At 40.7% G+C, this 23,802-nt stretch overlaps 2 protein-coding genes and 1 long non-coding RNA gene across 8 annotated transcripts in view; all 3 read left to right on the forward strand.

Moving 5' to 3' along the window:
• Positions 1 to 7,957, forward strand: part of tmem108 (transmembrane protein 108) — a 61,781-nt gene extending 53,824 nt beyond the window's left edge. For 2 of the 4 annotated variants that reach the window (XM_063483399.1, XM_063483400.1), the window contains exons 3-5: positions 243 to 1,454; positions 2,485 to 2,636; positions 5,478 to 7,957. In XM_063483399.1, coding sequence (XP_063339469.1) covers positions 243 to 1,454; positions 2,485 to 2,636; positions 5,478 to 5,594 — 1,481 coding nt within the window. In that variant the 3' untranslated portion in view covers positions 5,595 to 7,957. Of the gene's footprint in view, positions 1 to 242; positions 1,455 to 2,484; positions 2,637 to 4,829; positions 4,889 to 5,477 lie in introns of all 4 variants that reach the window. The other 2 variants (XM_063483402.1, XM_063483401.1) reach the window with 2 other exon arrangements.
• Positions 7,958 to 10,308: 2,351 nt separating this feature from the next.
• LOC134634622 (uncharacterized) lies at positions 10,309 to 12,044 on the forward strand. Its single transcript, XR_010094854.1, has 4 exons — positions 10,309 to 10,558; positions 11,379 to 11,426; positions 11,588 to 11,650; positions 12,032 to 12,044. It is a non-coding gene; the product is annotated as an uncharacterized LOC134634622 (long non-coding RNA).
• Positions 12,045 to 16,200: 4,156 nt separating this feature from the next.
• Positions 16,201 to 23,143, forward strand: cdv3 (carnitine deficiency-associated gene expressed in ventricle 3). Of its 3 annotated transcripts, none has more exons than XM_063484002.1 (5): positions 16,201 to 16,649; positions 17,268 to 17,344; positions 19,828 to 19,961; positions 20,133 to 20,298; positions 21,052 to 23,143. In XM_063484002.1, the coding sequence occupies exons 1-5, from the start codon at positions 16,464 to 16,466 to the stop codon at positions 21,176 to 21,178; spliced, it is 690 nt and encodes a 229-aa protein (XP_063340072.1). In that variant the 5' UTR covers positions 16,201 to 16,463; the 3' UTR covers positions 21,179 to 23,143. The 3 variants fall into 3 exon arrangements, with proteins under 3 accessions (XP_063340072.1, XP_063340073.1, XP_063340071.1); XM_063484003.1 differs by having other exon boundaries at positions 17,271 to 17,344; positions 20,130 to 20,298; XM_063484001.1 differs by having other exon boundaries at positions 16,202 to 16,649; positions 20,130 to 20,298.
• Positions 23,144 to 23,802: the final 659 nt, after the last annotated feature.

Raw genomic sequence — 23,802 nt, forward strand, 5'->3', positions numbered from 1 at the left:
GACTGACACGCATAACGCTTCAGTAGATTAAAGGCTAAGAAGCATAATGAATGCAAGACAATGCCACACGTCTCAACTAAACAGCCGAGCAGTCAGTTATAGCCGCAGGGCTGCAGCTTCATCTAGGTTTGCTAAACAAAATGCACAGGAGAAAAGAGTTTTAAAAAATCAGCTTTACAGGAAACAATCAAGAGTTTGTGAGACTAAAAAGGATTTCTATGTTATTCTGTTTGCTTCTGCAGGTGTTCTAGCATTCCTAGCACTGCCAGCAGGACTGGTGTCATCAGCACAGGAGCTGTACCTCAGCCACACATCCCAGGACTCTGTCTACATGGCAGTCACACACAGCAGCCCCCTGTCCTCACCCAAACCTCCACCCCTAGACTGGCATCAGGAGGGGTCGAGTAGCGGGGAATGGCCACCCAAAGGCATGCAACCCACAAATGCCCTCCTTCCTACGGCTGCTCTTCCCCCTTTACACTTCCATCGGCTTGCCCAAGCTTCCAACTTAGCTCGCGAGGATCCTCCCAGTTATGACAGAGTCACCCCAAACACTGTGAGCACTGGCAGTCATGTGAATCACCCCAAAGAGCCCAGCTCTGATGTTGTAAACAGAAGTCTCATGCACAAATTGGTCAGGGCCCATAACCCAGTTACAGTCAGCACTAACCAGGCCAGCAGCAGCAGCAGTCCTAAATTTCCTAATGCAGAGATGCCAAATATAGATGTGGAATCTGCTGCTATAGGGGCCCCGAACCCCCTGGCACCTCTGTCCAGCTCTGGAGCAGAAAAAGGGGATGCACTCGATGCAAACCACACAGGGCCTCAGAAGCTGAGTGTAGAGGAACTCGGGCAGCGGCATGCTCCACGCCTGCAGCCCCCCTCTTCACTCTCAGTCGATGCTGATGCTGCACGAGGCCTGAAACTCAGGAAGCATGCTGTAGGATCCCCGCACCACGCCATCACCCTTCGCGAGGTGCATGGAGTGGACGAGCCCCCCACTGCTCAGTTGGTTGTCACTGTCAAGAGCTCACCACAGAATCAAACTTTCACTGCGTCCAGCACCCTGTCCACCGAGACGGGCGTCACAACACAGAATTCAACACTCATGCCAGCCACTCGCACTGCAGCGAACGACATCACCACTGTGGAAAGTCAGTCTCAAGGTTCTGTCCAAGGTAACAGCACTGACCTGCTAGGGAATGCAACTGCATATGGGGAGCACTTCTCCAAGAGCACATCAGTCAAGATGGAACAGCAGGCAAACAGCTCAGAGCCCACTTCCACAACCAGCGGGAACTTCCAGATCACACAATTGCCAATCACCACCCCGACACCTGGCCACAACCCAGGCACTGCTATCGACTCCACGTCATCCCAAAAGGACATCTGCTTTAGCAGGATGGCCATCGTGTGGATCGTGCTGGCCATCAGTGTGCTCGTGTCCTCGTGTTGTAAGTAAAACCAGAGCAGCTTGGAAAATAAAGAGAGTCACATTCTCACATTTAAAGAATCTGACTCGTCTGCTTTACTGCAGAGAGTTAAAGGACAAGATTTATACCACCTTCACACTTGTATATTTAATAAGAATCCACGGAAGCCACAGTGTAGTTTCACATAAAGAGTGGAAAGAAAAAGGGAAATGGCCTTAGTTTGATAGGTATATCTAAGTTAGTGGGTTTCCCTTGTTTGGTTGTGGCTTGAGATTCATATTTAACCTCTTTACATTCACCTGCTTGTGGTGACCTGTTTTTTATCGATTTAGCTTCCACCTTCTTTCATCCAATTTAAGCTTACGCATGCCATAGTTAAAACGTTTAAGAAAAACTACATGAAAATCATTTAAAAGTTAACATCTTGTGGGTTTTTTGGTTTTTAATGTGCTTGTGCTCAACCCTAAATGGTTTAGCAGCAGCCTATGTGTTAATCCTCTCATCTCACTATTGGAAAAAAATGACACCGCACCAGGTCACAGTATTTTATATTGTAGATCACATTGTTATAACACATGCATATTTTAACCATTATTAGTAATCTTATTACATTTCTGAAGTGAGTTTAATTCATTCTTAAGTTTTGACTTTTCTTGTCTTCATTTGTCTCAGTCAGCTCCTAGATTTCCCAGAATCCCTTTTGACAGCCTCCAGTTACACTTCAGGGCTGTTCCTTATGAAATTAATTTGGTTTAAAAAGTTTTCACTGGTGAAAAGCCATTCCACCCAAGGCAAAATATAATTTTGTGCACTCCAGTCCGCTGAAAATGAAGTACTTTTACTTTCTGATTCCTGAAAGCCTTCTCGTATATTTTCACCGAACGACTGGCAGCTCAGAATTTGCAGTATTGATTTCCAGCTGCAGCATGTTGTCCTGAAACATGACAGGCTCTTGCTGAGCAGCAGGTGTGGGTGATTTCAGAGGCTTTTTGAAGCAGCAGCTATTCCCGTTTCTGTGCTAAGCCTCGTTTTCTTCCTCTGCCTGCTGTAGCTGTGCTGTTGACTGTGTGCTGCATGAGAAGGAAGAAAAAGTCTTCAAGTCAGGAGAACAACCTCAGTTACTGGAACAACGCCATCACCATGGACTACTTCAGCAGACACGCCGTGGAGCTGCCCAGAGAGATACACACTCTGGAGAGTGAGGTACAAACTACTGAGACTGTTAGGCTGCCTTTCTGTTACTGCTCTGCACCGCACACACTTAAAGAGGCCGCACATTTACTTGATGTTTCGCTATCGGTCAGCAGAATGCGTTTAATGAGTATGGAAACAACAAGAGGATCCATGTCCAATCTCCCCTGTCAGCAAGCCCCAAGGCCTTCTGAAGCCACTTGAGCATGACGCTGTGCCGCTGCGATTAACGAGGATGCTATTTGGAACAAGCAAAAGACAAATTTTTCCTCAGGGCATCTGATTCTTAGACAGTTCTTCATATCAAGTATTCACTTGAATTTACAGCAGCAACTGAATCTCAAAGACTGGCTTCAGTGTCGGTATACTGAGTAGTCTTTACTGATACATTATTAGTAACTTGGTATTAGTAATTAATACACCTCAGCTGAGCGGGTTTAATTACATACAAGACCGCAAACTTTTAGTGAAGCATCATTTTAGTTATATTTATCAATAATATCAGTCTGTGCATGCTCAAAAGATAGAAACCAGTATATAAAAATCCAAAGATTTAAAAATTAAAGTTAATTTTCTGATATTTTTGAGGCATCCAACAAGCATTCATTATATTTAAATCTGTTTAAAAGAAAAGCATTAATAAGCCAAGACCAGTGTTACATAAACATGAGTGGTGGGACCCACTGCAGGTGCTTCAGATTACTGCAGACAAAAAAAAATGTGAATAAAAGACAAAAATCTGTCAAGCATAATCAATAAATAAACCTTAAGAAAGATCAAAGATCTTCAGTCATACTCAGATTTTTAGAAAGATTCATTTAATGATGAAATTTATTGATCGGGTTTTTCACATATGTGTATTTAATAAAATGACACTGAGCTGTTTTTTATAATGTTTTTGGTCTGGTTGAGGATTTTTGACTACATAAAAAAATCTTTGAAGCAATGATGCGTTTATATTATTTTAAAAATTGCTTTAGAGAACAGAAAAACACATTTAGGCTTCATAGACATAGACATAGAATAAAACAGCAGCTGATGAGGTCTGCTTTTTCTTTTTAAAAGTTCTGTATCATCTTCTTGTGGTAAATAACATGTCTTCCATATCTTTCCTTCTCCATCATGTTACGTATTTTATGTTTTGCTGTGAACAACTGGATAATCCAAGCTAAACTTTGCTTTCTTTAATTCTCATGTCGCTTTGAGCTCTGGTAGAAATCTTCTGAACCAAGAAATTCTACTAATTGGCAGCGTTTCCATTTATTCAGTAAAGCTTAATCTTTCAGCACACATGTTCTCACTTATTTTTTGCTGTAAGTAGCTTTGGGATTGGTAAAATCATCTTGTTCCCAACTGTATTATATTATTAGTTTGTTTAAAATAGTGTTCTGGCATGAATTCAGTCTTTATTCATTCCAGACTTATAGTCCATAGAAACAAAACAAATCACATAACACAAGATAAAGACAAACCTGGATTCTTCAGTATTGACCTCACGGCGTCGTCCATAAGCTACATGAAGTTTCCGTAAACTCACTTTCCTATAATTCGTCAGACATTGCCTATAAATATAACAAGATGTCCAACATATTTGACCTAAGATTTTTATCTGACAGTTTAAACTCCTTAAATCCTGTGTATCCTCTTTGCTTCTGCAAATCATTATATCTGATATCACGCTCCACGCCAGAAGCTCCCAGGTTTTTAATAAAGTGATATATGGTTTTTACACTGTAAAATCTGCAAACCAGGTCATTTTTAAGCTACTGTCTCCCACTAATTAGAAATATTCTGCACTTAATGATGATAATTTTACACACATTCCCCTAATCGGTGTGCTTTTTAAAGGGGGCTTGGAAATTTTTAGGCATTTTATTTTATTTTATTTTATTTTTAACTAACCCATTCATATTTATGCAAAACTGAGGAAAACAACCCATAAGGCTTTGTAGGCTCAAGTCCAGCTCAAAGCAGAAAGTGCAATGTGTTGTTTTTAGGTGCATGACAGCGCCATCTGTTGGAAAAGATGGGATATAACAGAGGCATATTATACTCTCTCTGCAAATTCCCCCCTCTATTCTTTTTAACCGTATATTTTTATGCACCATTGCTTGCTCTCTTTGCATGTTTATTATCTTCTCTGTGTGTTTCCTTTATTTTATTCCTCTGCCTCCTCAATTTGCATTCCTTTGCCGCCTGTCGGAGGTGTCAGGAGAGGGATGCTGAGGTTGGACCGTGTGTAGGATGCCCTTGGTGACACCCAGGTGTTGTTTACGGCTTTACATGTGTCCATAGAGCAGAAGCCTCGTACTGTAGCCTCCCTGGTGCTATAGGAAAATGACAGAAATGACTTTAAACCTGATGATGGTGATGGTGATGATGATGGTGTTCCTGTAGTTCGATGTGATTGGATGAAAAAGGCCTTTAAGACTTTTTCAAAACGACCTCCTGCACCACCTCATTACTGCTGACTCACCATCACCCAGCACACTTAGATTAACACCCTCTGCTGCCTTCTTCTGAGTCACCTCTCCCTTTTTGTTCCTCCACTTGTGAGGCTCTTACATCTTCCCCACCACCTCCCCTTTGTATCTCTGATCGCTGAGCTTTTTTCCACATATCTTTGTTCACCATCTCCTTAAAAGCCCTGATGTGCACAAATCCCATATTTTATTCTGTCCTCTTCCACACTAAACTTGCTGCTCGTCGCCTGTAGAGAGACTCAGATACAGTAGAGTGTGCGCTAACGGTGACCCCTGATGCGTGAGTCATGAATTAGAGCTGCTGTTTAACAGTTACACCTACTTTCCTTTTTTTTTCACGACGTCTTATTTTGTGCATGTGCTTTTGCAGGATCATGACACCTGTCTACCCCCTAATGGAGACTACAGCGGCAGCAGCGTGGTCCTGGTTAATCCTTTCTGCCAGGAGACCCTCTTCATCAACAGAGACAAAGCTTCTGCAATATAGAGACACAGAGGGGCGAGAAGCTCTGCGGATCCTCGTCCTCCTCTCCCCCTGCTGTTCTTGTCTATTTTATATATGTGGTAAATATTCAGAGACTTCGACTTTATACTGTATATCACAAACACAAAGAGCAACCTGAAAGAAGAGCGGCGTAAACAGACGCTTATTTACTACGAGGATGCACCTGCGTATTTTTCTGATGTACATTTTCTACAAAAGGCTTAATTGTGATAAAGGTTTTTATTGTCTTTATAAAATTACAGAGTATATGTGATTTTGTTTCTTTGCAGTGGCTTGATGGTGAGTGCACTGTGGATGTTGCCACACAAAATCTGCTTTAGAGAGAGACACATGTGCTATAAAAAAGATTAAAGCTGTTCTTTGTAATTTTAACTTTCCTTTAAAATCAATCCCTGAATACTTACAGCCTGTTGAACTTGAATAAGCACCTAGATAAGTCGGGGGGAGGAGAGGCAGGGATATATGGAGGAATAATGGTTGTGAAATCTGAGCCTGTATTTATCAAACTTACGAAAATGATCATTTAGAACTAAAAGTAAAGACTGGCATTAAAATGACTCAACCCTTAAGAGTGGCTTTCAAATGATCAGTTTGCTCAGATTAGTCAGATACACAGATTGACCCGACAGCTGCACGATTTTACCCAGTACAGCACATTTTAACATTAAAAAAGTATGTTATTTTATCTGGTAATTTTCTAATTAAGAAGATGATTAAACATCCATCTATTTTTTTGGCCATTTATCCAGCGATTCACTGAGAGGTTGGAGCCAGTCAATTACAGGCCTAAAACAGACAGACAAGCTTTGCCAGGCATCGAGGGGACTAGGAGGTCTGAGGGGACGGTGTAAAACTGTAGTGGCATCCCGGTTATTAAACATACATAAAATAAAACATTAAAATTAATTTGCAGAGTCAATACGTTTCTATTCTGAAAGTAAGAATTAAACTTCATGGTTACAGTTTAAGCAAAGCAATAAAAACTCGCTAAAGTGAAAAGATGTTTCTGGGAGCTGGGCCCTTTCTGAATTCACTGATTCAGTTTGTTGTTTTAAAAAATTATTATTCTAAAGGGAAATTTAAACATCAGATGAAATCAGGTATACAGCTGCTATACTTTAAGGTACATCCTAGGAATTATATAGCAGCTAAGGGGCTTTGACGCAGGCAGCAGTGCATGGATGATGATTCCAAACACCTTAGCCTCAGAAAAACAGTCAAAAACAGTGAAGACCTGAGCTGTGGTGTGCAGCAGACAGTGATAGCATGGAAACACACACGTTCACAAAATCCGCAGTTCGTTTTTAGGTGAATTTTATCCCTCGGCAGTTTGATAAATACAGGCTTGGATGTTATCGGTCAGTCTGAGCAGGTCTTTGGGCGATGTGGAGTCCAGCATCCAGCAGTTTTGAATAGCAGCTTTCAGCTCTCAATAAAAAATGGAGCGGACTTAAAATGGCCTTTCCCCCTCATGCGTCACCAGCTTCTCCGAAGAGGGACCACATAGATGTCTTAATTCCTTACGTTGGCCCTTTATATATCAGTATGCGTGTGCATGTAGGTGCACTGAAGCGTGCGTGTGAGCAGGCGAGCTGCGACGTGCCGCCCCCTTTAACCAAATGTCACGGTTACTTTAAAGTTTGATTGAGACTCCGTGCGACGTTCAGCTCAGTTTTTGTGCGTCCGTTCCTGTGTGTGCCTCTGTACGTTTGTCCCGTCTGTTTGTCTCTCGTGTATATCGTGGAGTGGCTACCGGTCATGTGTGAGAAAGAGTTCCTCGCTGCTGTAGGAAACATTTAGACCACCCTTGCTACTGTAAGTGTCTCCCTCCATAGACGGCGTGTTTATCCAGTATTGCAAACCGTGTCAAAGGTTGTGTTAGAGGCAATAAAAACAAAAAATAAAAAAAATATATTGAGACAAATGAAGAATGCTGTGAGCACGTACAGAGGCGATTTAATCAAAAGTGCGTTTGGATATTTAGTTTCACTATTAAATCTGTGGTCCTTCTGTCATTTGTTTTTACTTTTGCATCGCTGCCGTTTTATTCAGTAATCAATGCTGTCTGCCTCTACTGTCGCTGAAGATTCTCCGTATTGTATGATGTTGTTCTGAGATCACCGGGTGAAGAGGTGATGGCGAACAACACAGCTAAACATATTGATATTTCCCGCATTGGATGCTCACAGCCGGGCTTGTTGTTTTTTTGCACGCTCAAAAAGTGGATATTTTACAAAAATGTTCAGTGGCACGGTGGAGCAGTGTTCAACATTATGTATTTTTTGTACTGTCGTATACACACTGTACTTTTTACTGCTGAGCAATAAAACAATGGGGGAAAAACCCATGGATTACTCTGTTTGTCTGATTTGTTCTGACTAGTTAGCTGGCTACCTGTTTGTTGATTATGCAACCCGCACTGTAAACAGTCTTGCCGAGCACAGCACATCCATTGAGGCAGCGAGCTGGATTTTTCTCTTTGTGCACCGGTGCTGCATCTGGTCAAGTGGCCTCTGGCTCGGGATGCTGACGTCAGTTCGGTAATCTGTTTACAAGCCTGCTTTACTGCTGAGAGGAAGCTTATTTTAAAGTCAGTGTTATTCACCCATTCGTTGGCTTTGTAGAAAGTCTTTGTAAATTAATTAATGACGAATTGTTTTGCCATTTTTTTAAAAATATCCTTGTTTTTGAAAGGAAAACACATTATAACTTTAACCATCATTACTGATATTTAATATAAAATTGGGGTTAGAATTTCACATACACATACACATAGGCATTATTTACTACAGCTGGTACTTTCTCTTGGCCAAATAAAAAGGATTTGTTTGACAGCACTCACTGGATTGAGCAATACTGAGATTAATGGGAAAGTCCAAAGAACTCGGAGGAACGTTTAAAAGGTGAGTTATATATTTACACAACTTGGGAAGGTCTCCTGGAGCCAAGTATGTAAATGCAAGTTATTTGGATGTGTCACCACTTTCCCAAAGTCTGGAAGAAGACCCAAACCGTCATCCTTAGATAAGAGGAAACTGGTTGGTATGTTCAGGAACAACCCATGAACCATCAAAGCACAAGTCTGCCATGAACTGGGAACTGCTGGAATACCAGCATCACTGTCCAACCAAGAAAAAAGCCCCTGTTACAAAATTATCACTTTCAAACTTGACTGAAATTTGCAGCTGCCCTCATGAACAAGCCAAATGACTTCTGGAGAAATGTTTTATGGTCAGATAAAGCAAAAATTGAGTTATTTGTCCACAATGGCAGGAATGTATGTTTGGAGGATTAAAGGTGAGGCTTTCAGCTGTTGAGCATGGTGGTGGTAACGTCATGCTCCTGGGCTGTTTTGCTACCAGCTGTACTGGATGTTGGGGGTAGTACTACCTCCAAATTCTTCAACTTCACCCCAAATCAGCAGTTAAACAGTTGAAACTTGGACACTGTTGAGTGAACCACACATAAAAACTGGTTCTGCAATGGATAAAGCAGGCTAACATTAAGCTTCTGGAATAGCCTCCCCAAAGCCCCAGCCTCAACACTATTAAAAATGTGTGGGCTGGTTTTAAAAGCCGGGTCTGTGCCAGAAAAGCAATCAATTTAAATGAACCAATTCTGCCAAGAAGAGTAAAGTCAAGCTAACTTTATTCATAAAGTGCTTTAAAACAGCAAGTACTGACCAAAGGGACAATTAAAAATCAACTCTCACACTCTTGCCAATGAAAAGAGACGAGTTTTAAGAAGTGGAGAGTGAAGAAGCCTGTCTAAGATCCACCACTGTCACAGGCAAAAGCTCTGTTCCTTCTGAGCTTTTGTTGTGTCCTCGGCACACCCAGATAGCTGACCTAAAATCAAGAAATCAATCTCAAATCAAGGGCTCAAAAATATTTAATAACACTTTTTCTGCGTGTATTAAAACAATACAGCTTTTCTTTGTGTTAATGTAAAGAAGTCCAGGTAACAATGGACCCCAATCACCCATTTGACTTAATATAAAACAAAAAGTGAGTCAAAGGAGGACATTTCTTCTCATCTTTCTCATCCGTCGAGAAGCTGAAATCTTATATCAAGCAAGAATTTGAAATCTTTTAACTATAAAATGTTAAAATAAGACACAATGTGACTTTTTTGCAGCTTGTTTTTATTAGTCCTTTATTTATTCAGGTAAAAATCTCATTGAGATTTAAAATCTCATTTCCAAGAGAGACCTGGCATTTGTTGTTGGCAACAAATTCAAAATGAGCCAATTTCTTTAAAATAAACAAGCAAACTTCTAAGTTTATATATTGTCCTTGCAACATTTTTCATTTTTTAATACAAGCTTTAACTAATTCTGCGTTCTGGTTTATTTGTATCTTGAACTGCATCCCAGCTTTTCAGATGCAGCGATTCTCAGTATTCACATCAAATACAAACACACAAAACCTTAAAAAACACTGATGTGAAAGGAAAGGGAACATTTCAAAGCCCCCAAATTACCATAACAATAACTGTAGATATGAATCATAATCATTAATAATTATTCTGCGTAGGCATATCAGAGACCCAGAAACGGTCTTTACTGTTTTCCAGCAGTACACTGTAAAATGTAATATTGTGTTTAATTAAAAATATTAAATAGGTTGAACTCAATTTTTATCAATTTGTTATTAGAACTCAATTTAAATAACTTACCAGTACTTTTTATGCAAAAACGCTGATAAACTCGATTAATTTGAGTTGTCCTAACTTAGAAAAACTAAGTAAGCTGGAAGTTTTGCTTCTCTGGGCGGAAGGATGAAAGATGTGTTTTGAAAATGCCACGTGACTACCGTCCTCCTCCCTCACGGATCAGTCCGCATGTTCACGGTGCCAGCATTTGTTATGGAATATATTGAGCAAACCCGGAGAAGCGTCAGCTCAAGAGACTATTGTTGTCATTACTGTGGATCTTTACTGACTTGGTGAGTAAATGTTTACTCTTATTCAAACTGATTTTGTGGCTTCTCTTAGGTTAGCACCAGGTTTAAATCTTGCTAGCTAGTTAGTGTTAGCCTAGCATTGCTGCTGCCGCTGGGCTCATGTTACTTAAAAATTAACACCACAGCCTTAAAAACCTTACATAAAACTATGTCGGTGAAATTTTCTGTTGATCGTTTGAAATAAATAAGTGAGATAAGAGCCCAGACAAAATTCTTTGGGAGGTGCAGCCGTTAGGGGTGGGATAGGTGTGGGGGGTGGATAACAGAGCTCTCCGAAAACGTGGAAGCACTTTTGCAAATATGTGATATTTTGATAAATTAAGTAGATATTTGAGCATTACACAGCTACATTCTCGCCTGAAAATATCTTAAAAGGTTATTTTGTGATCCAGAAAGGGTAGTCTGGTGAAAAGGAGGATCGCATTTGTCGGCCATGGTTGTCGGAGCCTGTGCGTACTTGTAAGCGCGGCAATGGCGGAGGAGCACGGCTAAAAAACTTATTACTTTTTCTGGGTCACAAAATAAACTTTTAAGATATTTTCAGGCGAGAATGTAGCTGTGTAAAGTTCAAATATCTGCTCGATTTATCAAGACATCACATATTTGCAAAAATGCTCCGACGTTTTCATGCTTTGTGGCAGCTTTAGAACATCTGTGGCATCTATTAATGTCAAATCTAGCCTTTATTTAACAAAATAAGCAAACTCTATGTTACAGTGATTGCACAGCCATTAAAGATCAAATCAGTTTCTGAAAAATGTTCTGTTTTTTCTCCCTCTGCTTGCTTCTTACTGTCTTTGAGGCTCGGACCAGCACTCCTGTTGTTGGACAGAAAGACATCAACTCAGTGGTATTTTGGTTTTCCAATATATTAGCAACTGTCAGTGACATTTATATTAATCAGGCTGAACTTTAATCATACTTTAGATCAGCCTGTTTTACTTATTGTTTTATTTGTGCTTTGGTTTGGGGAAGTTGTTTCTTTACTGATCTTTTCCTGTCTGTTATTAGACTTGAGATATGACTGCACTATGCTGTTGCTGTGACTCCAGTTAATTCTACAAGACATGCTGTGTAAGTAAACAAACAACAACAGTTTGGTCTGCATTTCTTCAAACTTAGTTTAGAGGGTCTACACTGTATATAGTGAAGTCTGCAAGTTTTCGAACAGCAAAATTTGTTTTGTGCCCAAATCATTTTGCACATCATTAGAATGAAAGTTATTGCCCATGTTTGCATAGCCCTTTTTAAAATGATGCTTTCATGACATTATTGTGTGTTGCGTGGTGGTCACGGCTATCCAGACTGACAATTGGGACATTGAATGTCATCTCTCCTGTGGGGAGGGAGCCTGAGATTGTCTAAATTGGAGTCTGTTTTATACCAAATGCAGAAAAAAATGTTTTAAGAAAGCAATTAAGTTCATGTTCCAAAAATATGATTGTTTGCTTGCAGGACAACAGGAGAGATGAGTCCTCCGTCACAGATGGTGTGGTCAGTGAAGATGGTCGCCTGCAGGTTCAAGCTCATTGCATCTCCAACCCACATCCACTGCCACTGTACTTAAGGGAAGTTAAAGACTTTCTTCTGCACCTACATTTGGATCACCTCGATCCATGACAGTCATTCAGGCAGTAATGCCTGGACTGGAAACAAGCCATCCTTAAAATATTACAACATTCCAGCTCCTGTGTTGGAATGAAAAACGAATGTGTTGTTTAAATTAGAGACTGCACTTGTGACAGAACAACAAATATTTTATTTTGATTATATAAGTAATGTAAGTACAAAACAAACTTGTGGTAGGCCTAAACTTATTTTCAGAATAATTACATCTGAGACTTTGTTTTATTGTAAGATTATAACAGTGATGGCAATATAATTTTTTGTTGTTCAGCAGAACAGTGTCCAGTATGTTGGCTGTTGTACTTTGTTGTGTTTGAAAATAAAAGTTGGGCTCATTTTAACATCATTACAAAAATTGTTGTTAATTATTTTTAATCATATTCAGGTTACCACAAATTGTTTTTTCATTTAGTTGAACTTGAAATGTTTGTCAGTAGGTTAACAATTAGTATTGCACAGTCAGAAATATCAAGTTATTCTTAATACTGCAGACTTGCAATGTATAAGTTGTCCTAACAGTCATCTTAAGTAAGCTTTACTTAGTTTTTTTGAGGCAACGAGTTTCCATAATTTTTTTGAGTTCTGGGAACTAACAAGGCTGTACAGTGTACTCAAAATGAGTAAGTTGCCCTAACTTGGTCATCTTACGTAAACTTGATCCAATTTTTTTGAGTTCTGGGAACAAATAAGCTTGTACAGAGTACTCAAAATAAATAAGTTGTCCTAACTTAGTCATTTTTAGCTAAGCTTTACTCAATTTTTTTGAGGCAACGAGTTTCCATAATTTTTTTGAGTTCTGGGAACTAATTAGATTTTACAGTGTAGACTGTGTTACCTAATGCAGGCTCAGCACATTAAAAGACTAATCAATCATTCACCGCTCATGTCAGGCCAGCTGAAAACTGTTGGCTAGTTTAGTTTCTGGAGTAAAGGCCTCTTGGGTTTGTCTTTTTTGCCCACCTTAATCTCTTCCTTTTGTTGGCCAGTCTGGTTGGGCTTTGTCTTTTTAAATATGCCAGTGACTGTATGCATTTTGAAGGTAGCACTTAACAAAGCCAGTTGTGTACTTCTTTAGGGCCTGTTTGTTGTTTTGTTAGTTGGTTTGGTTGGAGCCAGTTTGTGTTGTACTGTGAAGCTGGAATAGCCTCCTTCTTAAAAACACTCTGACAACTTACAGAACAGTTCTCTTATCTGAATTATCTATAACTAAAAGGGACACGACAACATGTTATCTGCATTCAGGACGTGCTTGAAAATGCAGTAATTTTCAGAACAATTAAATCTTCATAACAAAGGAACTGTCATGGTCCCCTCGTCCTCCTGTGCCAACCTACATTTCTCTCTATGTCGCTCTGTGCATGTGGGGGTGTATGTTTGTAATTCTGCTTGTCGGCTTCAGAGGCTGAGTCTTCTTGTGTGTCCTCTGCTGGCAGGGCACACCTGCAAGCTGTTGAGCAATCACTCACCTGTGTGCAATCTGATGATTACTCAGCGACTACTTAAGGTGGAACAGTTCCCAGAAGAAATTGCTGGGTTGCTGCACTTGCTGTGGTAGTGGGAGCACATGAGGCTCAGCATGGGCGGTGTGTTTGATTCTGTGAGAAATTCAGCTTTATCTTTGGGCTTAAATGATTCTCTGCTGTGCAGATGCTCCCTCGCCACGTGTAGGGGAAGTCTGTGTGGGAGAAAGTCTCCGGATATCACCCGCCTGCTTCACTCAGAAAGAAGACACCAAACAACTAACTATTTTATCTTTATTTACTTTTTGTGAGTTTAATAAACCTGTTAAACTTTTACTCCTGTATTTGAGTCCAGATCTGGTTTGGTCCTTGACAAAAACACGCACTTTTATTTTGTCCAAATTATTATTCTGGAAGAAAAAAAAATACAAAATGTTAAAATATACGATCCATTGTGATGTAGTCTCAGTGGAATCATAGCACTACTTGTTTCATTATTTTATTTTCATTTCTAATTTTGCCACTTTCAATTTTCCAGGAATAAATTGCCAATCAGTTTATCCAAGCAAGTTATAATTACTATTATGTGGATACAGTACAGCAAAAATATAAACAGTTTTTTTATATAATAGAAACCAACCAATACAAGCTATTAGAGCCAAAGACATTATAAGAAAGAGACATGATACCCAAGAAGGAAGGAAGGACGGAAGGAAAATGCAGCAAGGAGTTAGCATTGAAATTTGGTGGTGGGGGAAAAAAGCTTTTAAACCTTACTGTAGAACAAAATCATCAAACTTGTTCAAATTTTATCCCAGATATGCAGATTTTATGTTCTGTTAACCAACTGAATTAAAGCTAATTTGGATGGCGTTCAAAATAATTGCCAAATATTTAACCCGAGCTTTTACCAAGATAGCAGCCACGTATTGAGACTTGCTTCTAGAGGAGAGGCCTCTGTTTTATGGGTTGCAGACAGTGCAAGTGAGGGTACTGCAAATAAAAGCTGCGCTGGACAAACTTTGTGGGGTGACCAGATCCCACCAAATTAAATATCGAGCCCTGAGTTTGTTTAAATCATGACATTTTGATATACCTAACTTTAAGGAAAAAAAGAGGTAAACTATTGTGGTTACAGGTCCTACATCACTCAAATGAAGGACAAATAAAAACAATTAAAGCGTTTTTTCCAACTATTGTGATGCCACACTCCACCCTGCTTTCCTATTGGCCTGTTTGTGTGGCCGGTCTCATCTGCAGAGGTGGTGTGGCTCATTTCCAGTTGGTGACAATGGTTAAACCAGGGCTCAGTGAGCCATTGTTCTTTATAAATGCCCTCAGTGCTCAGATGCTGTGTGGCTCCCCTCCCTGAGACATCTTTTGGATTTTGGTGCAAATAAACAACATTGCATACATCATTTCTTCACCCATGCACTTATTTACACCAGTGATTGCATTTGTTACACACACTGTGGTTAGTTTAAGCTCTTTCCTTGCTTCTGGATAACATGTGCTGACATATGAGCCCAGCTCTGCTTTTTATAATTAGGGGAACAGTTGTAAACCTTCCCAGGAGTGAACGCTCTACCAAAGAGTACACTGATGACCCATCCAGGAGATCGCAAAAGACCCTATCTAAAGACCATGCAGCATTTAACAATACAACAATAGAGTTTTATTCAAGAATAAGAAAGAGACTGGGTATCCATGAGAAAGTCCAAAGGAGAAACCCACTGCTGACCAAAAAGAACACAAAGAGTCATCTCACATTTTCCAAAAAATATGTTGACTTTTGTGAAAATATTCAGTGGACTGACACGGCAAAAACTGAACCTTTTACAAGGTTTTCATCCCTTTGCATCTGGAGTAAAACTAACACAGCATTTCATAAAAAGAAATTCATACCAACAGTCAAACATGGTGGTGGCAGTGTGATGGTCTGGGGCTCCTTTGCAGCTTCAGAATTCATGAATTCTGCTCTCTACCATCCCAAAGGAGAATGTCTGGCCAGTTTGTGTTCAAGAGTTCAAGAGTACTTGGGTTATGGTGAAGGACAATGATCAAAAACACACCAGCAAGTTAAAAAAAAAAAAAAAAAGATGATGAAGAAGAAGGTTTTGGAGTGGCCTAAGCAAAGTCTGGACTTAAATGAGATTGAGATGCTTTGGCATGACCTTAAACAGGCTGTTCATGCTGGAAAACCTTCTATTGTAGATGAAGTAAAACAATTCTGCAAAGAAGAGTGGTACAAAATTCATCCACAGTGATGTGAAAGACTCACTGCAAACTCTTAATGCAGTTCTTGCTGCCAGTGGTGGCACAGCCAGTTATTAGGTTTAAGGTACATTTACTTTTCCACACAGGGCCAAGTAGGTTATGGATACTTTTTTCCCATTAATAATAAATCAACAAAATCTTACTTTTAAAACTGCGTTTTGTTTGATCTTAAACGTTCCTAAGTAAGTTGCTGGGCAAGTAGGTGGCGCTAACTCAACTTGTTGCTGTTAACCGCGAAGAAGAAGAAAGCGGAAGCGAGGAGAAGTGCTTCCGGTTGACGGTACAGATTTGTCAAATAGCTTCTGCATGGCATGGTTGACAGGATAGCTAACGATTCAGGCAGAGAACCGGAGTGAACCTTTTTTTTAGTCAGCTTGTAACAGAAGTTAAGCAGTGAGAGGACTCCAGAGTAACTCCTTCTCCTCTGCTCGCTTCACCCGCTGTCCTCTCGGTCTGAGTGCTGATTTTCACGTTTGTCATTGCTCGGTTGTCTGACTGAAGCTAGTTAACGCTGCTCTTTGAAAATGGCGGATGTACCGACTGAGAAGAGCCTGGACGATTTCTTTGCCAAGAGGGATAAAAAGAAGAAGAAAGAGAAGGGGAAGGGGAAGGAGTCCGCCGCGGGGCCCACATCGGCGGCACTGAAGAAGACCAAGAAGGAGAAGGAGAAATCGACTAAAAACGAGAACCAGGACGCTCAGATCGATAAGGTAACCGGCGCTGCTCTGCGATAACTTTTCACATCGCTACCACACGCCGGTGTCCGGCCGGGTGTTTGCTCCCGGATCAGAATTAGAGCCTCTGGAAGAGAAGCCCTGCTTGACGGCAGCCTTTCCTCCCCCTCCCTACGTTGTTTTATGAAGTCGGGGTAATAACGTGAGTGTATTTTCTAGGATGAAGGAAGGAAAAGCCGGCATATGGTTTCCAGTGGCACAACAGTGTGCCACGACGCACGTTTTGAGCTTTTTTTCACGATCTCTGACTTCGAGTGCGATCTTTTAAATATGTTCTGACTTATAAGATTAGATGTAAACATTTTAAATCCACATTATATTCATGTGCCGGCAGGAGGTAAAGCTGTCAGCCCCCCTCTTTGTATCGTGGTTTCTCAACAAGGCCGAGCCGCCATTTGTTATAAGTTGTTAGCAGATCAGCAGCTTTTTAGCACTTAATAACATCAGGATATGATCAGGTGACACAGCTGTGTTCTCGATTAGCTTTGACGACTTGTCACACACACAATGATGACTAGACTACAGTGGTCTTAGAGGGCTGTTAAAGTGTGATTTCACTGTGAGGTGCATGGATTAATGTTTTCCTCTGCCTAGGAGGACGAGGAGTGGAAAGAATTTGAGCACAAAGAAGTGGACTACAGTGGGCTTCGACTCCAGGCTTTGCAGATAAGGTGAGGTTAAAACATGTTTGGTTAAGCTGTGCTTCAGCAGAAGCTTGCAGGAGATAACGCTCCCATACAGATGTTTTTGGGACAGAGGGTGGAAAGAGAACTCAAATTTTCAAGCAACAACAGCGCGTGCTTCCTGTTTTCAATGAATTAATTCATGGATTAAATGCTGATAAACACAAGTTGACCCCCTCAGCTGACCCACAACTGGTCGCAGGAGATGGCTGCCCCTCCCTGAACCTGGTTGAGCTGGAGATTTCTTCCTGTTAAAAGGGGGGTTTTCTCCCCACTGTCGCCAACTGCTTACTCGTCTGATTGTTGTTTTTCTATGTATTATTGTAGGGTCTGTACTTTACATTATAAAACCCCTTAAGACAGCCGTTTTGTGGTTTTTGCTGCTATATAAATAAAATAAAATTTAATTGAACTTATAATAAATTGCCTCTGTAGAACAGAGATGTCATACTATTTTATTACTAAGCCACAAACAGCCGAGTTTGATTTAAAATGGTTCAGACATTTCATAATAACTGATTGTTTATTAGTTCATAAAATTGATGTTAAAACATTATGTCCTAAGAAGAAAAAGTGCCGTTTCAACATTCAGTCAAATGTTATTACAGAAAAATGCTACTGTGGCAACACCAAGAAATCCATCAGAAACTCATTACCTGGAGTTTGTTCTGCAGGTGAAAACAGAAATATTGTGCTAAACTGTCAAAAACATCCTATTTTTTAAAAATAAATAAAAACAAAAATAAATCTGTGACAGATGAAGAGCCGAATCTGTTACTCATATACATTGGTGTAGTATAGCAGGCCATGGCTGGTGTTTGGTAGTAAAACCGATTCTGATTCAGACCTCTGGCTCAGGTTAAATCATCACTTTGGATCACAACGAGATGTAAAGACGACATCTGACGACCTCACCTGTACCCTCAATGGCGAGTTTTGACACCTCAGTATGTATCTCCAAAAGTTGATTCTGTTCATCTGGACATAGCGTTCAGACGCTACGTCCAGATGAACAGAATCAACTTTTGGAGATTTACTTACCTGGATGATTGAGCATGCATCAAGACCTCAGTATATATCGTTAAAGGCGTGGTTTGACGACCACTGGAATAGTTTTTGGGTCTTTCCAGGGGTAACTGCATAGACAGAGACCACCCTCACTAACTTCTGATTCACAGCCAGTTATTTTGTTCTACAAGAAGGTCTGAAAAAATGCCAGTTCAGAAAAGAGCCTCAAGGTTTTCTCCTAGAACACTTTCAAGAAGTAAAGAGTTAAGGCATCCTGCGGGGTGGACTGAACCCCCGCCGGGCTGTTTCTGGGCTCCGGGCCTTGGTTTTGTTTTTTGTTTTGTTTTTTTTAAGAGTTTCTGTTCTGAACCTCCACAGTATAAATAATTTGAGCCATTGAGTGAATAAATAAAAGAACAGCTGTTTTAGCTATGAGGTTAAACAGAGGGAGTGGTGAAAGAAATGCTAATCAGCTGACATGCGCCACTGTCAGTGGCTGATGAGAAACAGAACAGACACACAAAAAAACCTCTCCACTGCCATCCTAATTGTTATTTATTGGTACCAACTTAGAATGTCACAATCGGACTTCCCTGAAATAGGATGGACAAATTTGTCCACACACAAACAGTTCCAAACATTTCACAAGGTGCAACTTTAACCTCAAGATCCAAAAATCATGCCCAATTTAAGTTGACCTTAAAAGGGGATAGCAGGCAATGTCCTTGTGCACCTCTGGACCTCTTCCAGTGTTCCTGCTATTTTTAGATCATTCCCTGGAAGTCCTGTTCTTGCAGCAATGCACACTATGTCTCCTCCACTGTATTAAAACAGCAACTGTTAATCTTCTGTTTCATTTTGAGGAAGAAGACAAAGTCTGGTGAGTAGAGTTGGTCGTAAGCAGTGATTGGGTTGGTCCTACTTCACAGAACAGGCATCCGATGTAACGCTTTTGGGCCTGAGCACGGTCGACACTACCAGCTAACGCTGGAGGTTGCTTGTTGATATGTAGCTGGAGGTCCAGCATCACCAGCGATTAAATATGACAGGTCAGTTTGACACAGAGGTGGAGGTTTCTGCACACTTGAGGCCCCAAGCCAGATGGCCCAGAACAGGACTTTCACAGAGTGATCAAGAAGTATCAATATCCATAGTATTAAAACAGTGTGGGAGGTGCACTGCAGAGGGGATGGTAGCCAAATTTAATGTTTTTTTGTGAGTCTTTGGCTCTGAACCCAAAACTCAACCATGTTTGAATGCTGTCATTCTGGTGATGGAAATAAAAGGAAGCATCTTTGTTTTGCTGTGTAGTAAATGTACAGGGACACACAGGACATGGAGGTTTCTGTCCTAACCTTAGCTGAGTAACTCTGAAGATCAGCTTTGATGCATTCAGTTATATCAGCAGCATGGCACCTGGGCACGTGTTCACCTCTGCTTTACTGCCTCCTGGTTGTTTGTAGTGACGAGAAAGAGGAAGAGGAGTACGAGAAGGAGGAGGTTGGTGAGGATGGAGAGATCATTCTCGTCAGTGGAGAACGAGGTGAAAAAGGTCCCTGGAACAAGTCTGGTGCCGCGCCTCCTCCTGCTCCTGTGGGTGAGTAAACCGATGTAAAATCGACCTTTTTTTCTTCCTGGGGGCCTGAGGGCCTTTATTTGTTAAGGAAACCCTCAAAACCTTTTTTGTTTCAGTCATTTAAATTCAGCTTTTCCATTGTTTTTGAGCACCACAGTGATTTTTGTTTTTTGATGCATTTTATTTCAGCAGTAGAGAATGTAGAGGTACCTGAGGCGAAGCCCGCTGGTGTATATCGCCCTCCGGGAGCTCGACTTACCACCACCAAACGAGGCCCCAGCCAGGGCCCTCCTGAAATCTTCAGTGACACACAGTTCCCCTCCCTACTGGCCACCGCCAAGCACGTTGAGACACGCAAGTAAGCAGAGTTTACAGGGAAACAGTTATAACATAATAACGTATCTGGATGAGCCTAAGGGCAAAAATATTCTTCAGCTCTGGGAACTGTCTTTGTGTGCCACATAATCAATTTTTCTTAACAGTAGTTGTTTTGATTTTCTGGCTTTATTTTATTTGTAATTTTTATTTCCAATATGGTATTTAAATATGTCCTAAAATTTGTTCTTAGGCTTGTCCTGATGCTTTAATTATTGGACACATGGCCTCACGTTTAGAATACTGTGGTATTTAGACAAGTTCATGGTTACTCACAGTCTGAAAAACAAGCCCAAATCATCACCCCTTCACCACTGTGCTTGACAGTTACTGTGAGCCATTTGTGCTGATTAGCCAAACGTGGCTCTGTGCACTTTGTCATAACAACATTGTTCCAGAAGTCTTGTGGTTTGTTCACTTGCAACCTTCCAAACAAGTCAGACGTGTTCAGTCTTTGTGCTCTCATGAACTTTGACTTTTAACATGCTAAGTGAGGTGCTCACACTTACTGATGATCAGTTGATCAAAGTCATTTGATTAGCAGCAGCCGGCTGCTACTGATCTTCTCGATAGCTACGAAAGTAGTAAGGGGGTACTTAGTTTTTCACTGGACATAAAGCGTCTAAAGGCTCAGTTATGCAGGAATGATTATACTATGGTACCACCATAATTACAGTAAGTAATGTTGTCTCATCTCTGCTTTCGCTCCTTGAATGACCTGATGTTTGTGTTTCAGGGACAGAGAAATGGAGAAGACCTTCGAGGTTGTGAAACACAGGAACCGTGGCAGAGAGGAGACCGGTGGCGCTTCTATGCAGCACTTGCAGCTCGACAACCAGTACGCCATCCTGGGGGATAAGTAGAGCGGCGTCCCTCTGTCCCCTGGCCCCTCCAGCACGGTCCTGCCCAGCCCCTTTGAAGGAAGCTGATCCCAAAGCTGTGTGGACTGCAGTCCTGACAGAGCTCACGGTGCCACCATCACCACACACAACACACAGCCCCATATATACACACACACACACACACACACACACAACACCCCACCCCACCACTGCAGCACATACAGTGACACGCCCTTTAAAAAGATCAGTAAACACACTTCACATACATTTGGTTGGCAAAACTGAAGGACTGCATCTGAAGGGGCTGAAAGAGGGAACCACCGAAATGGAATTAGGAAATGCACCCAAACGTACGACACTGCAGCAGCAACAAAAAGGCGACGTAGGTGTCCTTTGTGGATTGTACTCAGAGCAGCGGTTGTGTGGCGCAACTTCTCTCTGGACTTGCTTTGAGAAAAGCCACAGAGGATCGAAGATGACTTTAGGCAAGATGATTTTACAAACTTATGTGAGAATATCTATTTTTTTGCAAGATCGCTATAACCCGCGGTTATTTTGAGGTGTATTTTTGTTCTTTTTTTCTTGAGTTGCGGTTGGGACTTTGAGAGCGGGGATACTACCTCAGCAGCATAGCTGGTGGTGACCATGTGGACTGAGCTTCTTTTTTTTTTTTTTTTCCTACCCTCACTGTGGTGGAGATGGGAAGGGGGGAGGGGCGAACACCAACCTCCCCCCACCCCCTTCCCCTCCCTCTGCTTACAAGCTGACCATCAGGCTCTTTAATTTAGAAACTTGAAACATTGTTCTTTTTCTTCTTCTCTTTTCCTTTTAAATTCACGATGACAACACTCTGCAGAGAGCAATGGACAAGAAGCGATAGGTTGCGGTCCTCATTTAGATGTTTCTTTATAAAGTGGCCTTACTGGTAGAGAGAAACTGCAATGTCATCTGAAGTGAAGTGCTGTCTCAACGGGCTGTTGCCTGCCTCCGGATCTCACCACTTTGCTAAAAAAAAAAGACAAAAAAAACATGCAAAAGAAAAACAAACTCAAGAATGTAGTGCTGTTTTAGTTTGCCTGATGATTACAACTACTAACTGTCTTTCATATCCACTGTTTGATTCTGCTGCCCTTTTTCTCATTGAGCATCAGACGAGTCATTAAAGCTTGTTTCTAATCTGAAACCAGCCTTTTGGTAACAAATGCTTTCCTGTGGTCTGAGTGATTGGAAACCACTTTCAAATGCTGATTTCTTGATGATGTTTGACCATACTGACTAAACCCCCCCGATTTTTAAGGCTTTTGTGTTTTTTCCTCACAGGTAATCCAAAAATCGCAGTCCTCATGTAAAACAGGTAGCTTGTGCAGCTGTGCGACACCCAGTTAATATCCAGTGGGCTTTAAAGCAGTGTGTTTAGAAACATAAAGAAATGAAGTTATGTTGTGTATGTTCTTCCCATGAATATGTTAGGGAGCATTGATTCCTGCTGGGACATCCTGCTGGGTAATATTTGTGATGAAAAAGACCCTCAACACAGAAAAAAAAATAAAGTGATCCTTGTGAATTTAGTCTTGTCTGAATCCTTGAAGCTGTAAACCCCTGACTTGTTAATCTGATGTCCCCTCGATAATTGATTCCTATGTTGTCTCATTTTGTCAGAGTAGATGTTTTTTGTCTGTTCAGACACAAAAGTTCCAGCTCTTGGGTGAAAAACACATTTTAAATGACCTTATACATGCATAACAACAAATAAGAGAAACGTCTTCTTTTTTTTTATACAGCCTTTTAATGTTTATTCAGAGAAGGCAGTAAAACTAACAGAAAATTGGTGGTCTGTCTCTGGGAGGTTTCATGTTTTCATCTTTTTAGCGTCTCTTGGATACGTCTTCTTTCGCTGTTGCTTCCAATGACATGTTGTGATGAACAGTCTATAAAGTATACAGAGGAAAAAAATTAAATAAAATGATTTCAGTTAATTGCCACACAGTCTCAGTTGTCTTGTCCATGTTATTTCAGATAAAATGCTGTTGTAAGACGATCCTATGAGGAAACGCCTCATAGGATCGTGCATCCCCTGACAGCCAAATGACTCAACTGACTTTCAAAATTTAAAAGAACCCACCCACCACCAAACACACTCAGGGTCTGGCTTGTATTTCTGGATTTGACATACAAATCGAACATTTTACAGTATTTTCTGAAAACCTCCTTTGTCTCATTTCCTAATAACATTCAAGTTTACAGTAATGGATGACACAGCAATGGAGAATACATTTCATTACATTAATGTCTCTCTGAAAGTGCTGTAACTAAATTTAAAGATATAATTCTTCTACTCTAATCCTTTTCAATGCCATGTGCCATCACAGTGCAAAGCAGCTACCTAAATTCTCCTCCCACAGAGGTTGATTGTCTTTTTAATACTTTTACATCTACACTGCCTATGACTCTGGATGACTCTGAAAGAAAAAATCAAACAAAGCAAAACCTTAAATCAGACATACTTGACTCCCTAGTATAACTCTTAAATTTGCATTTTAAAGCAGATGACTCGTAAGCTGCTGTGGAAATGGCATGTCATTAATTTGTTTTATTTGTATTTTTGTAAAAAGCCCTCCATAAAGCTAGAACATCTTGCTACTCAT

The sequence above is a fragment of the Pelmatolapia mariae genome, linkage group LG9, assembly GCF_036321145.2.
Source record: "Pelmatolapia mariae isolate MD_Pm_ZW linkage group LG9, Pm_UMD_F_2, whole genome shotgun sequence".
Classification (NCBI taxonomy): Eukaryota; Metazoa; Chordata; class Actinopteri; order Cichliformes; family Cichlidae; genus Pelmatolapia; species Pelmatolapia mariae.

Bases quoted from the DNA above. Each gene is read 5' to 3' on its own strand.
- cdv3 (XM_063484001.1), top strand. From the start codon at position 16,464: ATGGCGGATGTACCGACTGAGAAGAGCCTGGACGATTTCTTTGCCAAG. The intron at 19,962-20,129 runs GTGAGTAAACCG...ATTTTATTTCAG, and splicing joins GCCTCCTCCTGCTCCTGTGG to CAGTAGAGAATGTAGAGGTA. The intron at 20,299-21,051 runs GTAAGCAGAGTT...TTTGTGTTTCAG, and splicing joins AAGCACGTTGAGACACGCAA to GGACAGAGAAATGGAGAAGA.